We start from the raw sequence: 20,680 nt of genomic DNA, 5'->3' as shown, positions 1-20,680 counted from the left end.
CCTGCTGATATCTTAGCTCTGTTGGAGAAATTAGAATTTTCAAAATAACAGGCAACCAGTGTAGCATTTATTCCCTTTTTGGTGAAAGTAACTCCACATACATGGATTGAAAGAAGCAAGAGTATAGGTCTGAAGCAAGTAGTAATTTGAAGCTCCATAGATAAGGAGGAGAACTAATCAACAGCAGAAAATAATGCCTTTGCTCCTGCAGAAGATGCAGCCCAGTCCTACCCCAGCACTCATCCTTCAGTAGGCACTCAATAAATGTTTGTTGAGTGGCCAACTAACCAAGTACATAGGGCTCTCACACAAGTTCAGCCTGAGGGGAGTCAAATGGAGAACAGAGTGAATGTGGCTCATTTTAGTGAAGTTTACGGTCCCTGCTGACAACATGGTAGATCTGCTGGGACAAAGTGACCTATGAGGCATGCCCTGCATTCTGAGATGATCCTAACATTAATTAGCGGTGGAGCATCTCAGACATTTCCCGGATCAACATCAGTATGCAGCAAGGCCTCTCCAACGAGGAAAAGGAATAGAAAAACTTTTCAGAGGTGAGGGAGGCATGCTTAGCCACATTATTTACTTACTCAATTCGATTTTTTAGTGTCTGAAGTCGCAAAAGTTGTAACCAAGACAGACCAGGCTACAAGTACCATTTCTTAAATGTCATCAGCCTAGCAGAAACATTAGCTATAAATCACGAGTTTTATTGTATTTGCAATTAAACAGATCAAATTTAATATCCACAGAAAGGCCTTAGTAATTAGTATAAAGATTAATATAGTGAAATGTCCCTGGTTTCCCAGGCCTCCCAAGCAAAGCTGAAATAAAGAATTGAGTATATAATCGAATAGCATGTGAATATTAATGCACAAAATCCTCCAAGTCTCCAGGTCCCTGATGCAATTATTTTCTATTCACATTAATTGTTCCTAACAGATGACATTAATGACTTTGAGTTAAAATGTGTCCAAGGGAAGATTTCATAAGACCAATGCTGTTTAGAAATAAGGTCACTTTTATAATTATTTACTCAAATTTTAACCACTGCTCAACAAAATAAGGTTAACATGGTGATTATTTTTTAATGTGAATATCAAAAGTTAATTTTCATAGTAGCCAATAAGTGTATTGGGTATTCACATTCTTCCTGCTGCTTCTTTTCCAACTAGTACTTATTTTTTCCTACTACTATTCCAGCACAGGTTGACAGACTGTGAAAGTAGGATTTTTATTTATAAGCTGTAATTTGCACATATCTATATGGAACACAGATAAACGAGAATAAACTTTTTTGAGTTACGATACATATTATCTAATCTAGAAATGTCAACTCTTTTGAGATTTAGCCGTTCAAGGCAGGATTTTGAAACAAACAATTAAATCATCACTATTCAGAGTGTCTGTTTGTTTTTACCTAGAAACTTCAGTCACGCATCTTAGATCTTTCATCCGGAGATTTGCTTTCAGAAGTGGAAAGAAGCCGGAGTCTGACGCAGTCACAAACCGATGCTGAGATGCACGTGAGTTTTCCTGTAGCCTTCGGAACACTTGTTTAGATTGTTATTTTCCTTCCATCAAATATGATGTCACAAGTGAACCATAAAGCGTATCCTTGAAGCGTTGTCAGGCAGATAAAAATACTTTCCTTTCTTGTATTCTCTGAAATTCAATATCATGTCCTCCAGCTGATAGAGGAAGCAGAAAGTGTCACTCTTGGCAAAAATATCATAAATCTTGGCTTTGTCCCCAAGATACCTTTTTGGGTATTGATTACATCTCAAAGTCTCTGAGAAATGGTCGAGAAGCTTTTTATTAAAGTCCATGTCCCAGATTATTCATCCTACCTTTATGATATATTATGTATGAACTTTAAAAAATTCATGGGCTGTATGTTTTTTTCTTTAGCTGGGGTTAATTTTGTGCTTATTTGGCAAAACTTTAACCAGCATGGCTTTTAGCTCTCATTGACATAAAAAAAGTAAAATGAAAAACATAAGAGGCAAATAAATACATAATGAAGAATGTTAGGCTTAGAACAATGACAGGTGAACATTTGTGGATAACTGGCTTTTTATTTTACTGCATAGTTTTATCAGTGTAGATCAGGTATTCTATATCAAAGGTAAATATTCTCAAGCTAGACTGGAATGAAATTTCAGTGGAAGGCTGTCACTTTAAACATTCATGAAGACCTTAATGGCATCCAATCTATAATGTGGCCTTAAGATCAGGAATTTTTTAAGTGTATAGTTTTTATCTAAGAAACTCTTGCCTTCATTCTCTCTTTCTCCTTTTTTTTTTTTTTAACTAAAATTGTGGATTTTATATTGCATTTCTTACAGTAAAGATGTTAAAGCATCTGAGTCACTCAAGGGGGTAATAAAAATACACAATGAGAAAAATACACTTTGAATACTGCAAACAGGGTGTATTTTGCCAATTAAGTCAACATAATTAAGATAATGTTGCAATGGAAGACAAATATACATTTTTTGGCAAAGAAAAATTTTAATAATAATCATTATCTATTGCTAAGTACAACTCTTCTCAGTAGGGTGCTTGGTGGTCTGTATATGTCCAGGAGTTCAGGTTACTGTCAAGGGCCGTACTTGGTGCTCTAGCATAGTAGCCAGGACCTGGGCCTGACATCAGAACGTTGTACAGGCTGGGGGACCTTAGGCAAGTTATTAATAGTTCCATGCCTCAGTTTCTCCATCTGAAAAATGAGCATAATGATATTTCTTTCCTATGTCTGAGAGTTGTAGTGAGGTTTAAATGAGATAATACATGAAATGTGCATAACACAGTACCTGCTAGCAATATTGGGGCAATAATAAGATTTCTGCTGTTTTAGCCTGCTTCTGTTCTTTTAAATATGTGGCATCATGCCACAGCCATGGAGAATGAGGCCAAATATGGAGAATGATAGCTGAGAAAGGTAGCTACTAGCATGTCTCTCTAGAAGCTTATGTCAATAACTCCCAGCAACAAAATGTACCCACTTTTTGGTTGTTGCTCAACATAGTTCCTGTGTGCAAGGCATCAGACAACAGTGGCACATCGAGAAGTATAAATACAGGGTCCCTTAGGGAGACTGTAAACTTCTGATTTAGTTTAAGACCCAAGACACATGTATATAAAAAAAATTTAATAATAATAGCAATACCTAAAATTTACTAGGCATTACTATAGGCCAGAGGCTGTTCAGTCTTCACAATGATCTTATGTGGTTGGCGCTTTCATTATATCAATTTCCAAAGAAAGAAACTGAGACATGGAGGGGTTAAATAATTTTGCCAAAGTCAAAGAGTTAGCCAGTGGAAGAGCCAGGATTTAAGCCTAATAATGGCCTCAGAGTCCAAGCACTCAACTACAGAATTGTTATTCATCGGCATAGATAATCCTACATGATAATCATGAGCTAATGAAGGACCCTGCAGGAGAAAGGAGCTCACTTTGCAGCTATGATGTTAGAGATTCTGTGTCTCTTATTAAATTCAAACATGGATCATCTAAGATGGGGGAAAGGTGGGAGAATTTCCCAGTAGGGAGGACTGGCCGCTTCCTCATCTTTGCAAGGAATTAATCTGTAATCACCCACCACACACACACACACACACACACACACACACGCACACACGCATGCACACACACACGCACACCCTCTCCTCAGTGCACTGGTCCCTGGGTAGGATCAGACCATTCCCTTCATCCTGCTCCACACAGCCCAGGTCAGACTGCAAGATGACACAACGTACTACCAAGTAATCCGCATAAGAGGTGGACCTCTCTCACAGCTGCCTCCAGGGGTTTTCTACTCAAGGCACAGGTTCTGGACCAGTAGCAGCTGGGAACTTGTTAAAAATACTATATCTCAGGTCCCACCTCAGAAATACTGAATCAGAATCTGCATTTAACAAGATCTCAGATGACTCATGTGCACATCAAAGTGTGAAGAGCCTGCCTTAGAGGACACTTTTCTGCCTAACCACCCCAACCCCACCTGCCTCCACATGACGTTGACGTTGACGGGTCTTCTTCACCTCCCTGAGGCATCCCACATCAAATCTGGCCATCTCAAGTTCAAGGTCAAGGGAGAAGCAACAATTCCTTTTTTCTCTAGCTCGTCTTCTGAGTTCTAATTTCCTGTCCTCTTAATCCAACATCTGAACAGGAGGTACAAACATGGGTGATAACTGGGAAAGGATGCTTATTTGTTAAAAGAGGCTGGAAATTGAGTTGTAAAAATAGATATAATTTTAATAGGTGTAGTGGGAAAGTATAGGTGGAAAACCCAGGGGGAAATCACATACAAGCTTCAGTACCTTGGGAAAAGGTGGAATATAAACTCTAACTGAAAGCTGTGCCGGGTGTGAAAAGGGCCACTGAAGAGGTTGAGATCTGGACGGCCTCGCGGGACACAGACATAGTCTCTCTGCAGATAGTAGACGTATCTGTCCGAGCAGAAGTAGTCCTAAATAAAACCCAACATTCTGCTTACTCAAACAATAAAATGTGAGAGAATGGGATGGAGAAAATGGAAAGCATACAAGTAAAAGTGGAGCGTAATGTGATATTTCTGAAAGTTTGTTCAGGGCGTGTTCCAGATGTATGCAGTGGCTGAAGAGTAAATGCCAGGTGCTCCTGAGCAATCAGATGATTGGTTGTAGGCAATTGCTGAGAAACAAATATGAACTCCCCTTAACTAAGTTACACGTAGCAATAAACTAGGTCATAAATCAATAGATATTGCTGAAAGCTGGATTTTAAGACAAGTTTCTCCTTTCAATGATATTTAGAGGCAAATTTCAGGGGAAGAATAGAGTAGTAAAATTTCTTGGGATTTTTAGATCACTTAAAGAGGTTGTTATGCAGCAAAAATGAAGTATCGATAGCGAGGCAGATGCCTGATATTGAAAATCTAACATTATTAAGCATTATGGTTATTGATTAGAGAGCAAATTAAATACTGTACTTATGTTGGGGTTTAATATTTACCACAAGTACTTCCAGAACAGCATTACCTTCCTTCCTCAAGCTGATGTTTAGTCACCGTCAGTTGGAACTGCATTTGGCGAACAGTGATAAGTATTCAGGTACTAAAGGCACCTGTAAAGGGTCAATAAATTGCATAAGTAAGAGGCTTTGCCATTCTGCAAGTGACACAAAGACAGATGGTTCCCCATCAAAGAGTTTCTGAGACAAAGCTTTCTATAGATAGGAGACTGGAATCAGACTGTAATGGAAAGATTCCATTCTCGTGATCAGGATGCTAAATTAATTTAGCCTGTCCAGTTTGTGGAGCCTCATCTGTTACATTAGGGGCCTATAATGTGGCTGTCAAGATGTGCTTGGATGTGTACAATTTTGTCACCTGTGCCTTATGCAGACCCACTAGAATTCTAGCTGCCTGAATCCTCTGCATGGGACTCAGATCTATTTGGTGTGAGAATCTTGACCATTTGGACAACCAACTGATATGAACAGTCCTGTAGTCTTTACAGTAGAGCCTCATGATTCCTGAGTTTGGTGTTCCACTGTACATGGCTTCCTGAGCACTTGATTCCTGGCTTAGAGTGATGCTCTCAGAGCCACAGGGGAGCATACGAGTAATCTGGTAGAACTGCCCCATCCTAAAAATGAAGACATTAAGGTCCTCCATGGAGGTTAAATGCTTTCTTTGCTCAATAACTCATATCTAGTGGCAGTGTGTAGCCTGAGATCCAGGTCACTAGACTCCCAGTCTAGTGCTTATACTCTTGAACCCTATAGTCAAAGAAGCTGCTCTGTCTTCTTCCTTTTGTAGCATTAGAGTCATGTTTTGATATGGATCTGATTCTTTAATGAGTACAACTGGATAAAATGGGAAACTACCATTGTGATACTTCTGCCTAATGATGGTGGTAGCTCATAATAATTGAGCACCTACTTAGGGCAGATGCTGTGCAATGTGTTTCTCATCTAGAACCTCATTTGGTCCTTGCAATAACCCTGTAAGTTAGGGAGTATTAACATTATTCACTCTGAAAAAGGAAAAAGTAGCTCTAAGAGATTCAATAATTTCCCCTAGCATGTTAGCAAATGCCAAGATTTGAACCCCTAGTCTGTCTGACCCCAAAGTCTGTGCTTCTAACCATTGTGCTATACTCCCTTCTACCTCACTATCACGTTGGTTGGTATTTACTCTCCCCGAGGCAAATCCCTAGCTCAGAGCTGTCCTGCTTTTTTAGGAATGCCAGCTGAATGCAAAATCAGGAACCCCTGCTTTGAAATGCCCTGGCTTGGGGGTTGTCATCCCTGGTCATCTCTGTCCTCGCAATAGCTGCAGCAGCAGCAGCGAACTGTCTCTTTCGAGCACCTGCAGCGAGTACTCCAGCGGCTCCTCCTACACGTGGCATGATGGGAAGAACTTCAGGAAAAGGGTAAGGCCTCCTTTCAAGGCATGTCAGCAACAGAGTGAACCAGAAAAGAATCCTCTTCTGATAGGAAGATGGAAGGTGGGAGAGAGAGCTGAGAAGGAAACCACCATTAGCTGAGTACCTGTTTATTTACTCCTCACGAAACTATATAGGGAGACGTTATTCTCCCCATTATATGGAAGAGGTAATTGGCTCAAAAAGGTTAAGTTATTTGCCAGAAGTCACACAACAGATGAGGAGTGGAATGATGATTTGACCCCAAATGATTAGGACATCATGCGAGGGAGTTTGAGAAAGAAAAACATTTCCCTTCTGGTCTTTGATGGAGCCTGTCGAGTTCACAGATTTATATCAAGTTGGAACCTGGAGCCTGGCCTAATGGAACTGACCATGCTTCAGACCAACTCAGACATTTCCAATTAGTTTTACGGACATTGTCTATTGCTGTGATGCTCAGAGAGACTTGTTACTGTCTACTGCAAATGAGAGTGAGCAAGGCCACTTGCTAATCCATTCCAGACTGAGCATCCCGTGAGAAGTTGAAGCGAATGGGTTTTTTCTAGAGAATAGGAAGTCTGATGCATTATCTCAGAACAAATAGCCAAAAGTTTTGGAAGTACCATTCACTTTGTAGGAATTTACTGCTCAAAAGTAGCATTTATTATATTGACCTCCTCCACCCCATGCTATAGCCTCATAAAACACTAATTGACTATAAATTGGAGGGCAGCAAAGTAGAGAGAGAAAATACCATGCTAGATGCCAGCTACTACAGCTTCAGTGAAGGTCAGCATGTTCCTACTTAGGTGCAAGTGGTTCCTTTACCAGGTTTTTAAATAATTCCTACTGCTGGAATGACTCAATCTGCAAAGTGGGCTAACCAGACTGAAGATTCCTTCATGCTCTGAACAAACATCTTTGCTCACTGGTGCAAGCCAAGTATTTGGAATATCAGTTTTTGCAGTTTCCTAATGCTGAGGAAAAGCAAAGAGTACACGAGAATGGAAACGTTGAATCAGACAATTTGGAGGTCATGTTTCTATCATTTGTATAAATTTAGTTTACAGTTTCAGAAGCGTAGAAACCAGGAAAATGCCGTAACTACCAGAAAATATTGGTGAAGGAGTAGCTTTGTCATACCCTGAACAAGAACTTAGAAAAAGATTTTAAGCTTGAATTTAGAGCTTATTCCCTTGGACTCAGAATTATAATGCAAAGTGTGGAGCCTGGTGCATTATCAAAATTGTTCCTTCTGAGGAGATGTTCGGAGGTCTGAATAATGACTGCTGGGAGCCTGGCTCTCAATGGACTGGGAAAGATGGTCAGGGATGTTTCCCCTCTTTGTGTATATCACTGGCTCCCAGAGCCCCTTGCTCTGCTCTTTTCGCTCTCAGACCTCTTCTTCTCTCTCCCTTTCAGAGATTTTTTTCTTTTCTTCTTTTGTTTTTTGGCTTAAATTTTTCAATTAGAACAATCCTTCATCTTGTATAGAAACCTCTTCCCTGAAAGAGAAGAAATAGGATTTGAGCACTTCATACTGTCTTAGGTGGCCATCATCTGGAGATTTAATAGAGTCCTGTCTCAGAATGGTCATGGAGTACACCTGTCACATCTCACGGAGAAAAGTCCTAATTCACAGGGACCCAGCAAACTAGACCCAGTCCCATGAAGACATTTTAAATTTATATTATTTAAGGAGCTTCTACAGTTCTTACCGTGTACCTGGTACTCATTTAGTATTAACTTACATAATAAACTCATATAATATGAATTTGAATATGAATACGATATTAACTTACATAATAATAAATATGTGATCAATGGCTCTCTTGAAGTTCACAAGTATGTTTTTTTTGACTATTGTTTCCTGTAGAAACAGAAAGGAAGCTTGCATGAAATGCGTTAGCCTGCCCTACATGGAGGAATTGGGCTCTAATTAATGAGTAATTACCATAAATGCCACACGGCTTTGTTAGCACTTTACAAGTATTAGCTCATTTCATGCTCATGATAGCCTATTTAAGTAGGTTCTCCTATTCTCACCATTTTACACATGAGGAAACTGAGGTGCTGAGAAATTAAATAGCTAGCCTAAAATCTCATAGCCAGTAAGTGGCAGAGCTGGCCAGTTGCGTTCCAGAACCTTCACTCTTAACCTTTCTGCTATACTAGTCTTGTTGAATTGGCCTAAAATGGGGAGGATTGTTCCAGTTGTTGGGATGGATTTGTTCCCATTAGGACCAAGAATGTCCTTTTAAAAAAAAAAAAAGTATAAAACTGTTGTCCAGTTAAGAAAGAGGAAAGGATTGTAGACATTAAACCTAGGCACCTACCTTAGCAGCAGCATCTTTGAGCCAACTGCACTGCTCCCCAGGGCAGCTCTCTTCCAACTTTTCCCAGCAAAGAATGCAGCTTATGGAAATGCCAGCTCTTCCCTCACCATCTCTCCTACAAGGGATTCATGCTTTTTTTTTTTTTTTTTTAAGTTTCAAGATTGTTCCAAACTTTTCTCAAGTTATTATATACCATAACCTCCTATGGAAAACTGAATGAGGAATGCGGCTAATCTCACAGCGCAGAGAGCCTGGCCCTGGGAGGTTTGTAGCCGCAGGCCCTGGGATGAATCAGCTGCAGCAAGGGCAGGCTCTGGAGAGGCAGAAAGGAAGTGGTGGGCACAGGCTGAGTGCATCTTCTATGGGTTGATCAAATCTGCCTTTTTAAAGCTGTGGTGGGGTACCTTTGCCTGGCTTCTCTTCTTTATTGTGAATGTGACTATCAGGACCACGGAAATTCTTAGAAATCCAAACTATGGCATCCCTCTCACTGGTCAACTATAATACCCAGACTCACTAATGGGATTTCTTCTGATTTCCGAAGGAGTTTGTAATGGTGCAGGGGAAGGGGAAGCATCACCACATAGCATCTATCCAAAGCAACTTCTGACCTTGGAGAATTTTCTAAAGAAAATATATAATGTTACTTAAAAGCAAATAAACATATAACAAATAAAAAACAAATAAACAACATATGTTGTTGATAGCAGGAGAAATTTTTATGAAAATGTCTTAGATGTAAGCAAATGTTCACAGCTTGCTAAAAAGCCAAGATTCCAACATAAGTTTCTGATGCTTTTTGAACCTCTGCATGTGAGCACATGGTTAGTGGTCAGAGTTATGGGGCAGGGGCCAGCCAGTGTGGAGATACCAACAGGAGCTGCAAGATAGGCAAAGATAGGTACAGAGCACACATCTGAAACCACCAGATTCACTCACTGAAGTTCTTCACCATTAATTATATAACCTTTTAAGAAAAAGTCATGACATCAGAGCCCAAATTTCACCAATTTCCCTGAATGCTAGTTTGTGAGTAAAGTCTGCAAGTTCCATCAAGAGAAGGGTATGGGGATAACCTATGATCTCTATCATGACATTGACTAGTATAGAGAGGAGCATAGAGGCTAAGCTTAACTCTAGTAGTATAGCATCCTGGTTAGGCATGCAAGCCCTAGAGCCAGACTGCGTGGGTTCAAATCCCCACATGGCCTCTTTGGAACTGAGTCATAGAAAGAGCCCTGGAAACCGGAGTTCTCACCTTTGCTCCAGCTCTTCCTTAACTATGTGATTTCCAACAGATTGACCTTGCTGAATCTCAGTTTCCTCCCTAGTAAAATAAGACTGATAATGTCTCCATCATTGTGTTGTTCTGAAAACTAAATCAAAGCACTATGCAAGTGGCTGGTACACAGCAGATGCTCAGCGAACATTAGTTCCCTCCTCTGCCCTTCCATTCCTTGTTAGCAATACTATGAAAAATATGAATGTCTGTGGAGAATGCAGTATTTTTTCTATGTCACTTCTTGGTCACTTCTCTAAAACTAACACTAGTATTTGGAGGTATGAAGGACAGGAAATTGACCCAAGTTAGTAGGTGAATCATTACTATGGTTTCTAACAGTAAATGCCCAGCTGCTATATGTATGTATGTATATCACAGATGTTCACTGCCTATCAAATAAAGTTATGAAGTCACATGACATCCTAACTATCAAATGTTAGAATGGAAGGGACGATAAAGACATGGACCAACTTCCTCTTCCATTTACCCTCTCTACCTCTCGTATGTACTGTAAAATGAGGCCATATTGTCTTCTGGTTATTCCTTGAATGTACCTTAAACATTTCTTCCCAATTTAGGTCTCTGCCATTCCTTTCCCTCTACCTGGAAATCATTTCCCCCACTTTTACACTAGGGCAAACCTATCCATCTTGAAAGATCCATCCTTGAAAGGACTAGGTAGTTTAAAAAAACTTTTCCTTAGATGCCTTTTGTAGTTTTTCCAAATGGACATATAGGCTCGCTCCTCTGAATTTCTGGAATGCCTACTACATTTGTACTTCTCATTTGCCCTCTTGACTTAGGGTTATTTGTGTCCCAGTCCTCTCCCCTGCTGAGCTGCATGCTCCTTGACGGCAGTGCCCTTATCGTCTACTTCTTTATATCATATGCTACTTAGCTCAGGACCTGGGAATGTAGAGATTTGCTGCACAGTTAATGAATTAATTCACATTAATTAATTAATATATGCATTTATATATGAATATTTAGCAACCACTAGAACAAATTAAGTACAATGATGGACTTTTCCATCACTTTTTAAAATAATTTTTATAAATTTATAAAAGTTTTATAAATTTGTGATCCACATGGTTCAATCATATCTGATATCTACTTTTCTTTCCTAGCAATCATCACAAAACTGGGATAAAAGGCTAAGTATTGACTCTTCGCTCCCAAGTGGCTTTGCTAGTCCTACAGATGAACTACCTCCAACTCGTATCAAGGAAAGCCACATTTTGGAAGGACTAAAAAAGCTGCAGAAGCGAAAAGTGTTACTTGAACCCCAGTCAGTGATAACCAAATGGGGTTATAAAGATTGCATGAACTCAAATGAAGGAATATATTCTCCAGGAATTAAGAGTAGCAGCCTCAAGGAGTATTCCCCCTGCAAACCAACTGACGTGGGGAGCCTCTGCAAGGAGCCCCAAAAAGCGTTTGTGTATGATACAGATTCCCACGATGATGCCGATGAGGACTCTTCTTCCTTAGCATTGCTGCAAGCAGTTCCAAACCAGGGCTGCGGGCTGCATGGTTGTAAATTAACCCACAGTGTTTCTGACAGTCTATTTGGCTGGCAGATGAATGGAAAACACTTTTCAGAAGGCACGTCCTCAGTTTATCCCAGGGAAAGGCCTGAAAAGCTGACCAGTTGTGCCAGCAACTGCCCTTTGGAGAAGAAGCTGTGCCCAAGTGTGCAGGCACCTCAGGTACAGAGAGAGGGGGATCCACATAGTCAGGACCACATGGCTCTCAATCTCCAGCTCTCAGACACTGATGATAACGAAACCCTCGATGAGCTGCACATAGAGAGCAGTGATGAGAAAAGCCCTTCAGACTTGTCATTGACTGCTGACACTGACAAGTCCATGGAGAACCTGGACTTCCTCATGGGATTTGGAAAATCCCAACTTGGGTCTCCTAATGAGGAGGAAAGACAAGTGCCCATCCATTTAGAGAGTAGGCCAAAGACGTTTAGTTTCATTAAGCAGCAAAGAGTTGTAAAAAGGACTTCTTCAGAAGAATGTGTTACTGTAATATTTGATGCAGAAGATGGCGAGCCCATTGAATTTAGCTCTCATCAGACTGGTGTTGTCACCGTTACCAGAAATGAAATTTCCATCAATCAAGCCCCTCCTGGACCTAAGGCAGAACACACTGAACTTTTACCTCAGGGAATTGCTCATTTACAGCCAGGAGCCGCTTCGAGAGACTACACTTTCTTAACGAGACCTGAAGGGGAAACTGAGAATAACATTCCAAAAGATGATGTAGGTAATGTTGCCGCAGCACCCACTGAATCTTTCAGCCCCAGGACAGTAACGCAAAATACTCAGCGACAAAGACTGGCCAAACCAATACACAATGTGTCATGCCAGAGTAACTCTAGGTCTTCAGTGTCCATGGGTATCTATCAGAAGCAAAGTCTGACAAAAATACCAGCCAGGGGCAAGTCTTCACCTCAGAAATCAAAAATAATGGAGCCTGAAGCCTCCACAAGAGTCCTCTCATCTGGTCCCGTGAGTCTTGAAAAATTATCAGCCTTAGCTCCTGGGAAAGTCTCACGGTTCAAGAAGAATGAGAGCCCAGTGCCTCTCTTTGATTTACGGCCAGATTCACACATTCCAAAACATCCCACCCAACTTCCTCATGGCTCCAAAATGTCCGGCAGAAGGGATTGGGTCCAATGCTCCAAGAGTCAGATTCCAGCATCACAGTTGCTGTCAAGGCCCCTTATTGAGACTAGTGACGATGGAGAACCCCCCACAAGGGATAAACACTGTGACCCTGGGCCAGGGGTGAAATCACCTCCCCCCCCACCCCCTCCAGGCAGGTCAGTCTCCCTACTCATCAGGTCCAGTTATGACAATTTGCCACCACCTTCATCTACCAAGTCTGAAACCAGGGTTCCCAGTGAAACAGCAAGAATAGTATTCAAATCCCCCCCTCTGAAAGGATCCTCTGTTCCTATTATTTCTTCTAATCAGACCATGACAGAAGTACAGGGGAAGAAACCTTCTATGGCCTTCAAAAAGCCCATCTTCACGCACCCTCTGTCCTCCACAGAAACAGTGATTCAAACCAGATGCTCTGCTCATATCCCCTCTAACTCATTTGCCGTGATGGCCCCAGGGCCCCCAAAGATCTCTCCAAAGAGAGGTATCCCCAAAACCCCACCTCACCAAACACTTGGGACCACACAAACAGATACAGGGTTACGAACTCCCAAGAATTGTCCTTCAACCCATGAACCACTGGAAATACCATCCTCCAAAAGTGTATCTCCAGGAAGAAAAGGACAGTTGAGTGACAGTGTCTCCACATCACCCAAGCCTTCCTTCTTAGGGGTAAATGAGTCACCATCATCTCAGGTTAACAGTCCCTCATCAGCACCATCCTCTAAAAGCCATAATGCCCCACATGGTTGTCAAAATGCTCACGAGAAAGGACTTAAAACTCGCCTCCCAGTTGGGCTCAAAGTTCTCATGAAGTCTCCCCAATTGCTCAGGAAAAGTTCCACGGTGCCAGGGAAACATGAAAAGGACAGTCTAAATGAAGCCTCTAAAAGTTCTGTGGCTGCAAGCAAGTCTAAGCCAGAGGACTCCGGGAATCCAGCAAGCCTTGAGACCACAGTGGGTGAAAGACATGTGAGTCCACTAGGTTTGCAAGCACAAGACAGTTTGTCTGAAGTGCTTCCCCTGGAAACAGCAACGCCAGAGTCATTGGAAAATAGCATCCTTGGGGCCGATGGGAAAGACGGGGTGGAAAACAGGTCTGTGAAAAGATCCCTTTCTTCCAACAAGCCACACCTAAAACCAGCTCTAGGCATGAATGGAGCCAAAGCCCGCAGCCAGAGTTTCAGTGCTCACTCAGGAGACAAGCCCTCCACTCCCTCCATGGAAGGGCCAGGCAAAGTTCGAACTCAGATTATTACCAACACTGCTGAGAGAGGCAATTCTCTCACCCGGCAGAGTTCCTCCACAGAAGGCTCTCCCAACAAGACCCCTTCTATCCTCATGTCTGACAGTCTCCTCATCGCAGGGAGGCCACCTGGACATCCCTCCTCCAGGCAAGGCTCCCTGGGGAGCACGGGCAGCTCCAGCAGCCAGCATGGGAGCCCAAGCAAGATGCCTTTGAGGGTCCCTCCAAAATCTGAAGGGCTCCTCACGCCACCTGGCATGGAAGACCCGCAGGCCTATGCCCAGGGAGGATGCTCTAGTGTGGCTGCTCCTGAGGAAACAGGCAGTGACCACTGCAGTTGCCCACCCACCCCCCCAGACTGCCCACGAGCCCTGCAGAGCCCAGGGAGGACGCAGCGTCCAAGCAATTTTGAAACAAGCAGGACCTCCAAGTCGGAAACTTCTGGAAGGTATCCAGACACTTCCACAACCAGGACTGGTGCTATGAGCCCAGAAGCCCCCCTCTCACCCACAATCGAAGAAAAGGTCATGTTGTGCATTCAGGAAAATGTGGAGAGGGGCCAAGTGCAAACAAAGTCGACCTCTGTGGAAGCGAAGCCTAAGCCCGGGCCTTCTTTTGCCAGCTGGTTTGGTTTTCGGAGGAGCAGGCTTCCAGCTCTCAGTAGCAGGAAAATGGATGTCTCCAAAACCAAAGTAGAAAAGAAAGATGCAAAAGGTTTGGGGTTTGGAAACAAACAGCTAAAATCAGAGAGAAAAAAAGAGAAAAAGAAGCCTGAACTACAATGTAAGATAGAAAATGAACTTAACAGAGACACGGAGTTGGCAGATAGGCCAGACAGTGGTTTACAAAGCAAAAATGATCTGAAAACACCACAAGACATTTACGGCCAAATGAAGTTTGAACCGAGAAATAGACCCAGCCCTGTAACATGTTCAACAAAAGATACTTTTATGACAGAACTTTTGAACAGGTAACGCATTGTCCAAGAGGGTGGCAATGTCGAGGGGTCCCCCCCCACCCCACGAAGAGAATTGTTTGCTTCCTGCACATTAAATGCCAGTCAAGCACGTTTTTCATACAAGCAGAAATGCATAGTAGCAGTCTTTTATACATTAGCCAGAATTTAAACAATGAAATAAAAGTTAGCAATAAAATGATAATTTAGTCCATGTTACGTTGTTAACCAAACCAATGGTCTTTGAAATTAAAGAATGGTAAGTTTTATCAAGGTTGATAGAAATTCAACCTACACTAGGAATCATGAATGTACTCACATGGCATGAAATGGAAGAAAATTACACTTACATTTTAAAGTACACCGATCTCATTGATTGTACCAAGCAAACGTATACTTAGAAACTTTCCAGAGGTAATTACATTTCCTGCTGATCTTAAGCCAGAAATGTGTTTAGCAATCATTGTTCAGTGGTTTTTATTTTGCACACCCCCGTCTCACAAGCAGTCATAAAAATAAAAATAAATTATTATATTATCAAATCTAAATTGATACACTACTGGAATATCAAATGAAAAGTTGATCAAGGCCAGTGAGAAAACTTATCACTCAAGGGTTTAAAGACAAAGAAATACATAGAGGTTACTTTAAACATTAAAGGGCTGGGAAAAGTAGAGGGATTGTAGGAGAGCAATGTAATTTATCAGAGGAATCACTTTCTACCTGCAGAGTTGATAAGAAAGCAGCTCAACAGACAGAAAGTGGATCAAATAATGTTTCCTGCAGGAGTGTATTAAAGGGCAGCTCCCAGGGCTCCTGTCTCACCAGCAGCTCTATCAGCACTCAAGGAAACCATAAGAAAAACATCAAAACCAAAGCTGATATGGAAATACCAAAAGGCTCCCTGGTAAGTGCTCCTCCATCCTGGTTGTAAAGCGTTAGCTTCTGTGACAAGCTGGTTGGATTCTTTCCACCCTTTACTGATGAAAATATATGGGCAAGAGATTACGAAGGGAAAGAGAAAGTTAAAGAAAAAGAGAAAAAAGAGAGAAACCCTGGTGACAGCTGTGGCAGAGAGATGGCAGCTAGATTGTGAATGGGCATGGCTCTCTCCAGTACTGCTGCTTTTTTAGGTCTTTTCAGAATGATGGTGTAATCACAGTGCAGGCAAATGATGCTGCTGCTGGCATATTCAAATTATACCCTTGTGCTGGGAATTTATCTTGATGATTATTTCTGTCATTTCCAGCAACACAAAAAGGAATGAAAATGATTATAAAAAATAAAAGTGCTAAGCAATTTAAGAGAATATTGGCTATTTTGATGATTTGATTTAAGCATTTTTCATTTTTTCTGAAAGATGTATATACCAATTCATCCTACCTAGACATCCTACTTAGACAGAAGGTGTTAAGACTAAGAAACCCTTTTTGGAACTTGATTCTCTATCATTTAGTCTTTTAATTATGAGGTCCAGGACTCAGGGGCTAATTTCCTTTAAAAAAGTTAATAAAAGGTAATTTTTACATTCCTCCAAGGTATGCTAGTTTCAAATAATATTTTTTGTTTTAAAATTACCTTAAATTGCACTTACTCTCCTTATATTCTTTCTGTTCTTGCATAATTGATTTGGTGATGTTCGTTGTTCCTTTCTTTAAGTTTTAAAGCACTTAAACCAAAAAATATTCTCTATACAGAATTACCCTATCCATGTATTTTTGTACTCTAATAAAAGAGATTGTAAAATATAGTACATGCTACCATTTCCTTAGGGAAAACCAGAATATGAAATAATTATACTTTTTTTTTTCCTGGAGTGGTTCAAGAGTAGAGGAGATTTTAGAAGTAATTGTGACTTGCATTATTACTTATTAATTATTAGTTTAATTATGTATTGATGTTTAGGGTTCCTTAGAGTTTCAAAAACCTACTTTAATTTGAGACAAATGCACATTTAAAACATTTTTTTTCTAATAGCTCTTGACTCTGAAGAACTATAAGGTGTTTTTTTCAAATTCTCTGAAATCATATGCAGACTGCATTCTTTGCAAAAGTTTTTTCTTTTCCCCCCATTTTTGCTCTCGGCTTTCAGGGTATCATCCTTTCTTTGAAAATGTAGATGTCTCCTGCATTATAAAACCACAAATTCTAAGCATATCTAAGGCTGCCCTTGTAGTGTCACTGAAAGGAAAGAGAGAGAATGAACGTGTGGAAATGTGCAATATGCCGGAAATTCAATCCAACTGATCTAAAACTTTGATAGCCTGGCAGAGCCCTTATCAGAGGCACTCAATTTAACTATGCTCCATTTAATATGGTTCTGACAGCTTAGGGTATATCTCCACTGTACAGAAGTACCAAAAAAACAAAAAGACCCTCTGTTGGGCTTTTACAATTTCAATTTTTGCTTTCTTATTACTTCCTAATGCTAAAGTAATTGACCATGCTTTTCCTCTCTCGTCTGCGGTCTTTCACAGTGTAGTAATATGTCCTTTGGTCCTTCCAGAATATCTGCAAGAAGCACTCTGATTATTTTCTGTGAAGTACAAAGATTCCCTCACCACCTCAAATATACATAATCAATAGGGATATGCTAATTTTTCTAGTTAGCTGCAAGAGGAAATTAGTCATGCTGGGAAGCTTTTCCATACAGAGAAATATTATTAACCTGAATAGTTGACTACCTAGTCATATTTTAAATGGAAAATGCAGTGTTTTTTGTTTCATCTCCATAATCATCAATGTAGATTGGGCTAAAATTACTAATATCAGACAGGACATTGCCATAGTGTCCTTGGGGACTAGTACAAGAATAGCAGTGAAAACGTATTTATTATATCTTATCAGCCCATATAGGGAGGAGATTAGATGCCAAATCAGATGTATTCTAATACCATAGCAAATTGATGTGAAGAACCAGGAACCTTTTAAAATTCAGAGTTTAGGGGAATTTTCCCCTACTAAGACTAAAGATACATTTGCTATCTGCTTATTTTCAAGTGTGTTGCAACAACTTCTTCTCATAGCAGTTATTTTGGATGAAAACATAGCTATATACAACGTATTACATATCACACTTTTTTTCTGAATAAAACTGCTGTTCAAAAACCTTACAACATAATGTACTACCATTCCTTTTCCTTTGCAAACTAAGACTATATTTAGTTATGAAAGAGTCCTAAGGTGTTTTAATTATTTTAGTCTATGGTGAAAATAGTAGGAAGATTCTTTCCATATATCTAACAAATACATGTATGTAGCAGCCCTCCACTTGGTTCACTTGTAACTGCATATCCATTTTCAGGATTGCTAGATACATTCTAAAAAAAGGTGTAAAAGTCCCATTAATCTTTTACTCCTTTCAAAAAGTTAAGTCTTTTACTCCTTTCAGAGCCTTAATTAGAGGCTTATGTCCCCATTTATACCATCATTTACAGGCCACTTAGCTCTGATTTTTGTGTAATTTAGACAAGGACCATGTTACTTTGTATTTTTATTTAAATTATATAAAATCACTGTAAGAGGGGGAAAAGGCATCCTCGGGAAAGATTGCATCGGTATTAAGTAAATAAGTCAGAAAGAAATGCACTCCACTTGCTACATGTTGTAAGTCTTCCTTCCTGTGGATTTAGATAGTTCTCTGAAATGAAGAGTCTCAAAGGAAGGTAGCTTCAGGCTCCTATTTAACTATCACTGGACAAAATAAAAATCGTTAACAAAATTAATGAGATCATATACCTTCATTATGCACTAGACAGAGATGGCCATTTTAATATGGGTATTTTAATTTAAATTATGAGTATTCTCTTCACCTAGTGTCACATAGTCTGAAAAGAGTCACATATGCTAATAAAAAAGCATCAAATACCATCCCATTAAAATGGTACTGTGGTGATGAAATAGCATAAAATAGTACAATTATTACACAAATTGTTATCATCTTATTAAGTTCTGCAAAATGTTATAATTTCAACTTCCTTAATGGAACAGTTCTGTTCTAAATGCTATTTTGATTCTAATAAGAAGATTCATATTGTGCCCTCCTCCTGCAACATTTTCTAAATGACTCACTTTTCTAAAGGCAATGCCTTCCGGGAGTTTTCACTCCAGAGATCACTTCCTTCCTCACTCAGGTTCATTGTGATCTTTTCCTTTTCAATGAACTTTAACATCAAAGTGTTGTTTTCTTGGGAAACAATTCATGGTAGGATGATTCAGAGAAGGAATATGTACAGAATTATAAATGAAAAGTATCCCCAAATATTGGGTTTAATTCCGAAATTAGGTATATATATTGGTCAGTGGTGAGTTATTTTCTCCCTTTTTCCTCCTGTGTCCTTTGTAAGCTCATTCTTCCCTCCTTTTCTTCTTCTTCTTCTTCTTTTTTGGTGAGGAAGATTAGCCCTGCAATCCTCCTCTTTTTGCTGAGGAACATTGGCCCTGGGCTAACATCCGTGCCCATCTTCCTCTACTTTGTATGTGGGATGCCTGCCACAGCATGGTTTAATAAGCAGTGCGTAGATCTGCACCCGGGATCCAAACCTGCGAACCCTGGGCTGCTGAAGCGGAGCATGCGAACTTAACCACTATGCCACCAGGCGGCCTCTCCCGGCCTCTTCTACTGGTAGAAGTTAATAGGATATAGTGGGTGCAGTGACATTTAATGGTTACCTGTTATAAACTGTTATTTGGTACAGTTCTTGACTGCAACTGCAGAGCCCAAAAGATGGCGAAGACTTGCAGGTGTACTATTAGAAGACTCCCAAAGTACTGATAACAAACTTAAACCAAAAATATCCCATAGTTATTGCCTGTGAGTCACCTGCTACTTCTTACCAATGGGACATTACTGATATTGAGTTGTATCTGTTCCTGGTAGAGCAATGGCTGAGAAAATTCTAAATACCTAACCACCATTCTTTTCTGAGCGAAACTTCTTGGTTCTGTGACTACTCCCATCTTTGAAGTGCTTCACCACGTGAAGATCATCCCACTTGTCCCTATCTTTGGCAAATTCTTAAACTTGAGCTGGCAGCCCCTTACCCCCAGGAAGATTCCCACAACCTCTCACCAATACCCAACCACTGTATGATCAAGAATGAAAATTAATTTTAATGTCAGCCTATGAAAAATATAATTAGCAAGGGGAATCTGCTGCCAAAATAAATTATGCCCCTCATTTCCACAGGCAAATGGATTTTTTTAATTACTCACCACTTTGCATTGAAATCTATTTGTATGGATAATTAGAGCTGACAAGTATGCCATTCCAAGACACTCCCTCGTTTTCCATTTCTTTGCTGATTCTTCATCCAGCCCCTTCAAATTCAAAATTTCCCTTCATGGGTCATGTGCTCCTCATGGGTCATTAGCCCAGGAGAGCTGAAAGAACTAGGGGCCTTGTCTAGAAGCCCAGTTCCTCTGATAAATCCCCAGAGGTCACATTTAGCATTTGCTGTTCAGCACATAAAGCCCTAGAAAAATTCTGACAAGGAGCTGACAGGTGGGACTGCCCGATGGCTTTGTTTCCTTTCTTAAATATGATACTTGGAGAAAGGTGGTGGTGAATTTCCGCAGAGGGTTAAGGAACAAGTAGGGAAGCGAAGCAGTGTCATTGCATACACACACGCGGAAAATTTTTGCTACTCTTAAATAAAAATATAGCTTATATATACTTGGAATACTGCCTACATATCTAACTGCCAGGCACTAAGAAAGATAGTAGTTCTTGAGAAGGTCTGGAAAGGATGACTGTAACAATATG

At 40.5% G+C, this 20,680-nt stretch overlaps 1 protein-coding gene across 1 annotated transcript in view; it reads left to right on the top strand.

Moving 5' to 3' along the window:
* Positions 1 to 20,680, top strand: part of NCKAP5 (NCK associated protein 5) — an 863,809-nt gene that overhangs the window by 798,381 nt on the left and 44,748 nt on the right. Inside the window, exons 11-14 of the mRNA XM_058549746.1 lie at positions 1,425 to 1,526; positions 6,237 to 6,428; positions 11,168 to 14,931; positions 15,646 to 15,823. Of these exons, the coding sequence (XP_058405729.1) occupies positions 1,425 to 1,526; positions 6,237 to 6,428; positions 11,168 to 14,931; positions 15,646 to 15,823 (4,236 nt within the window). The remainder of the gene's footprint in view (positions 1 to 1,424; positions 1,527 to 6,236; positions 6,429 to 11,167; positions 14,932 to 15,645; positions 15,824 to 20,680) is intronic.

This window comes from Diceros bicornis, chromosome 10 (assembly GCF_020826845.1).
Source record: "Diceros bicornis minor isolate mBicDic1 chromosome 10, mDicBic1.mat.cur, whole genome shotgun sequence".
NCBI lineage: Eukaryota > Metazoa > Chordata > Mammalia > Perissodactyla > Rhinocerotidae > Diceros > Diceros bicornis.
The sequence above is the reverse complement of the archived record's forward strand: the minus strand, read 5'-3'. Positions and strand labels throughout refer to the sequence as shown.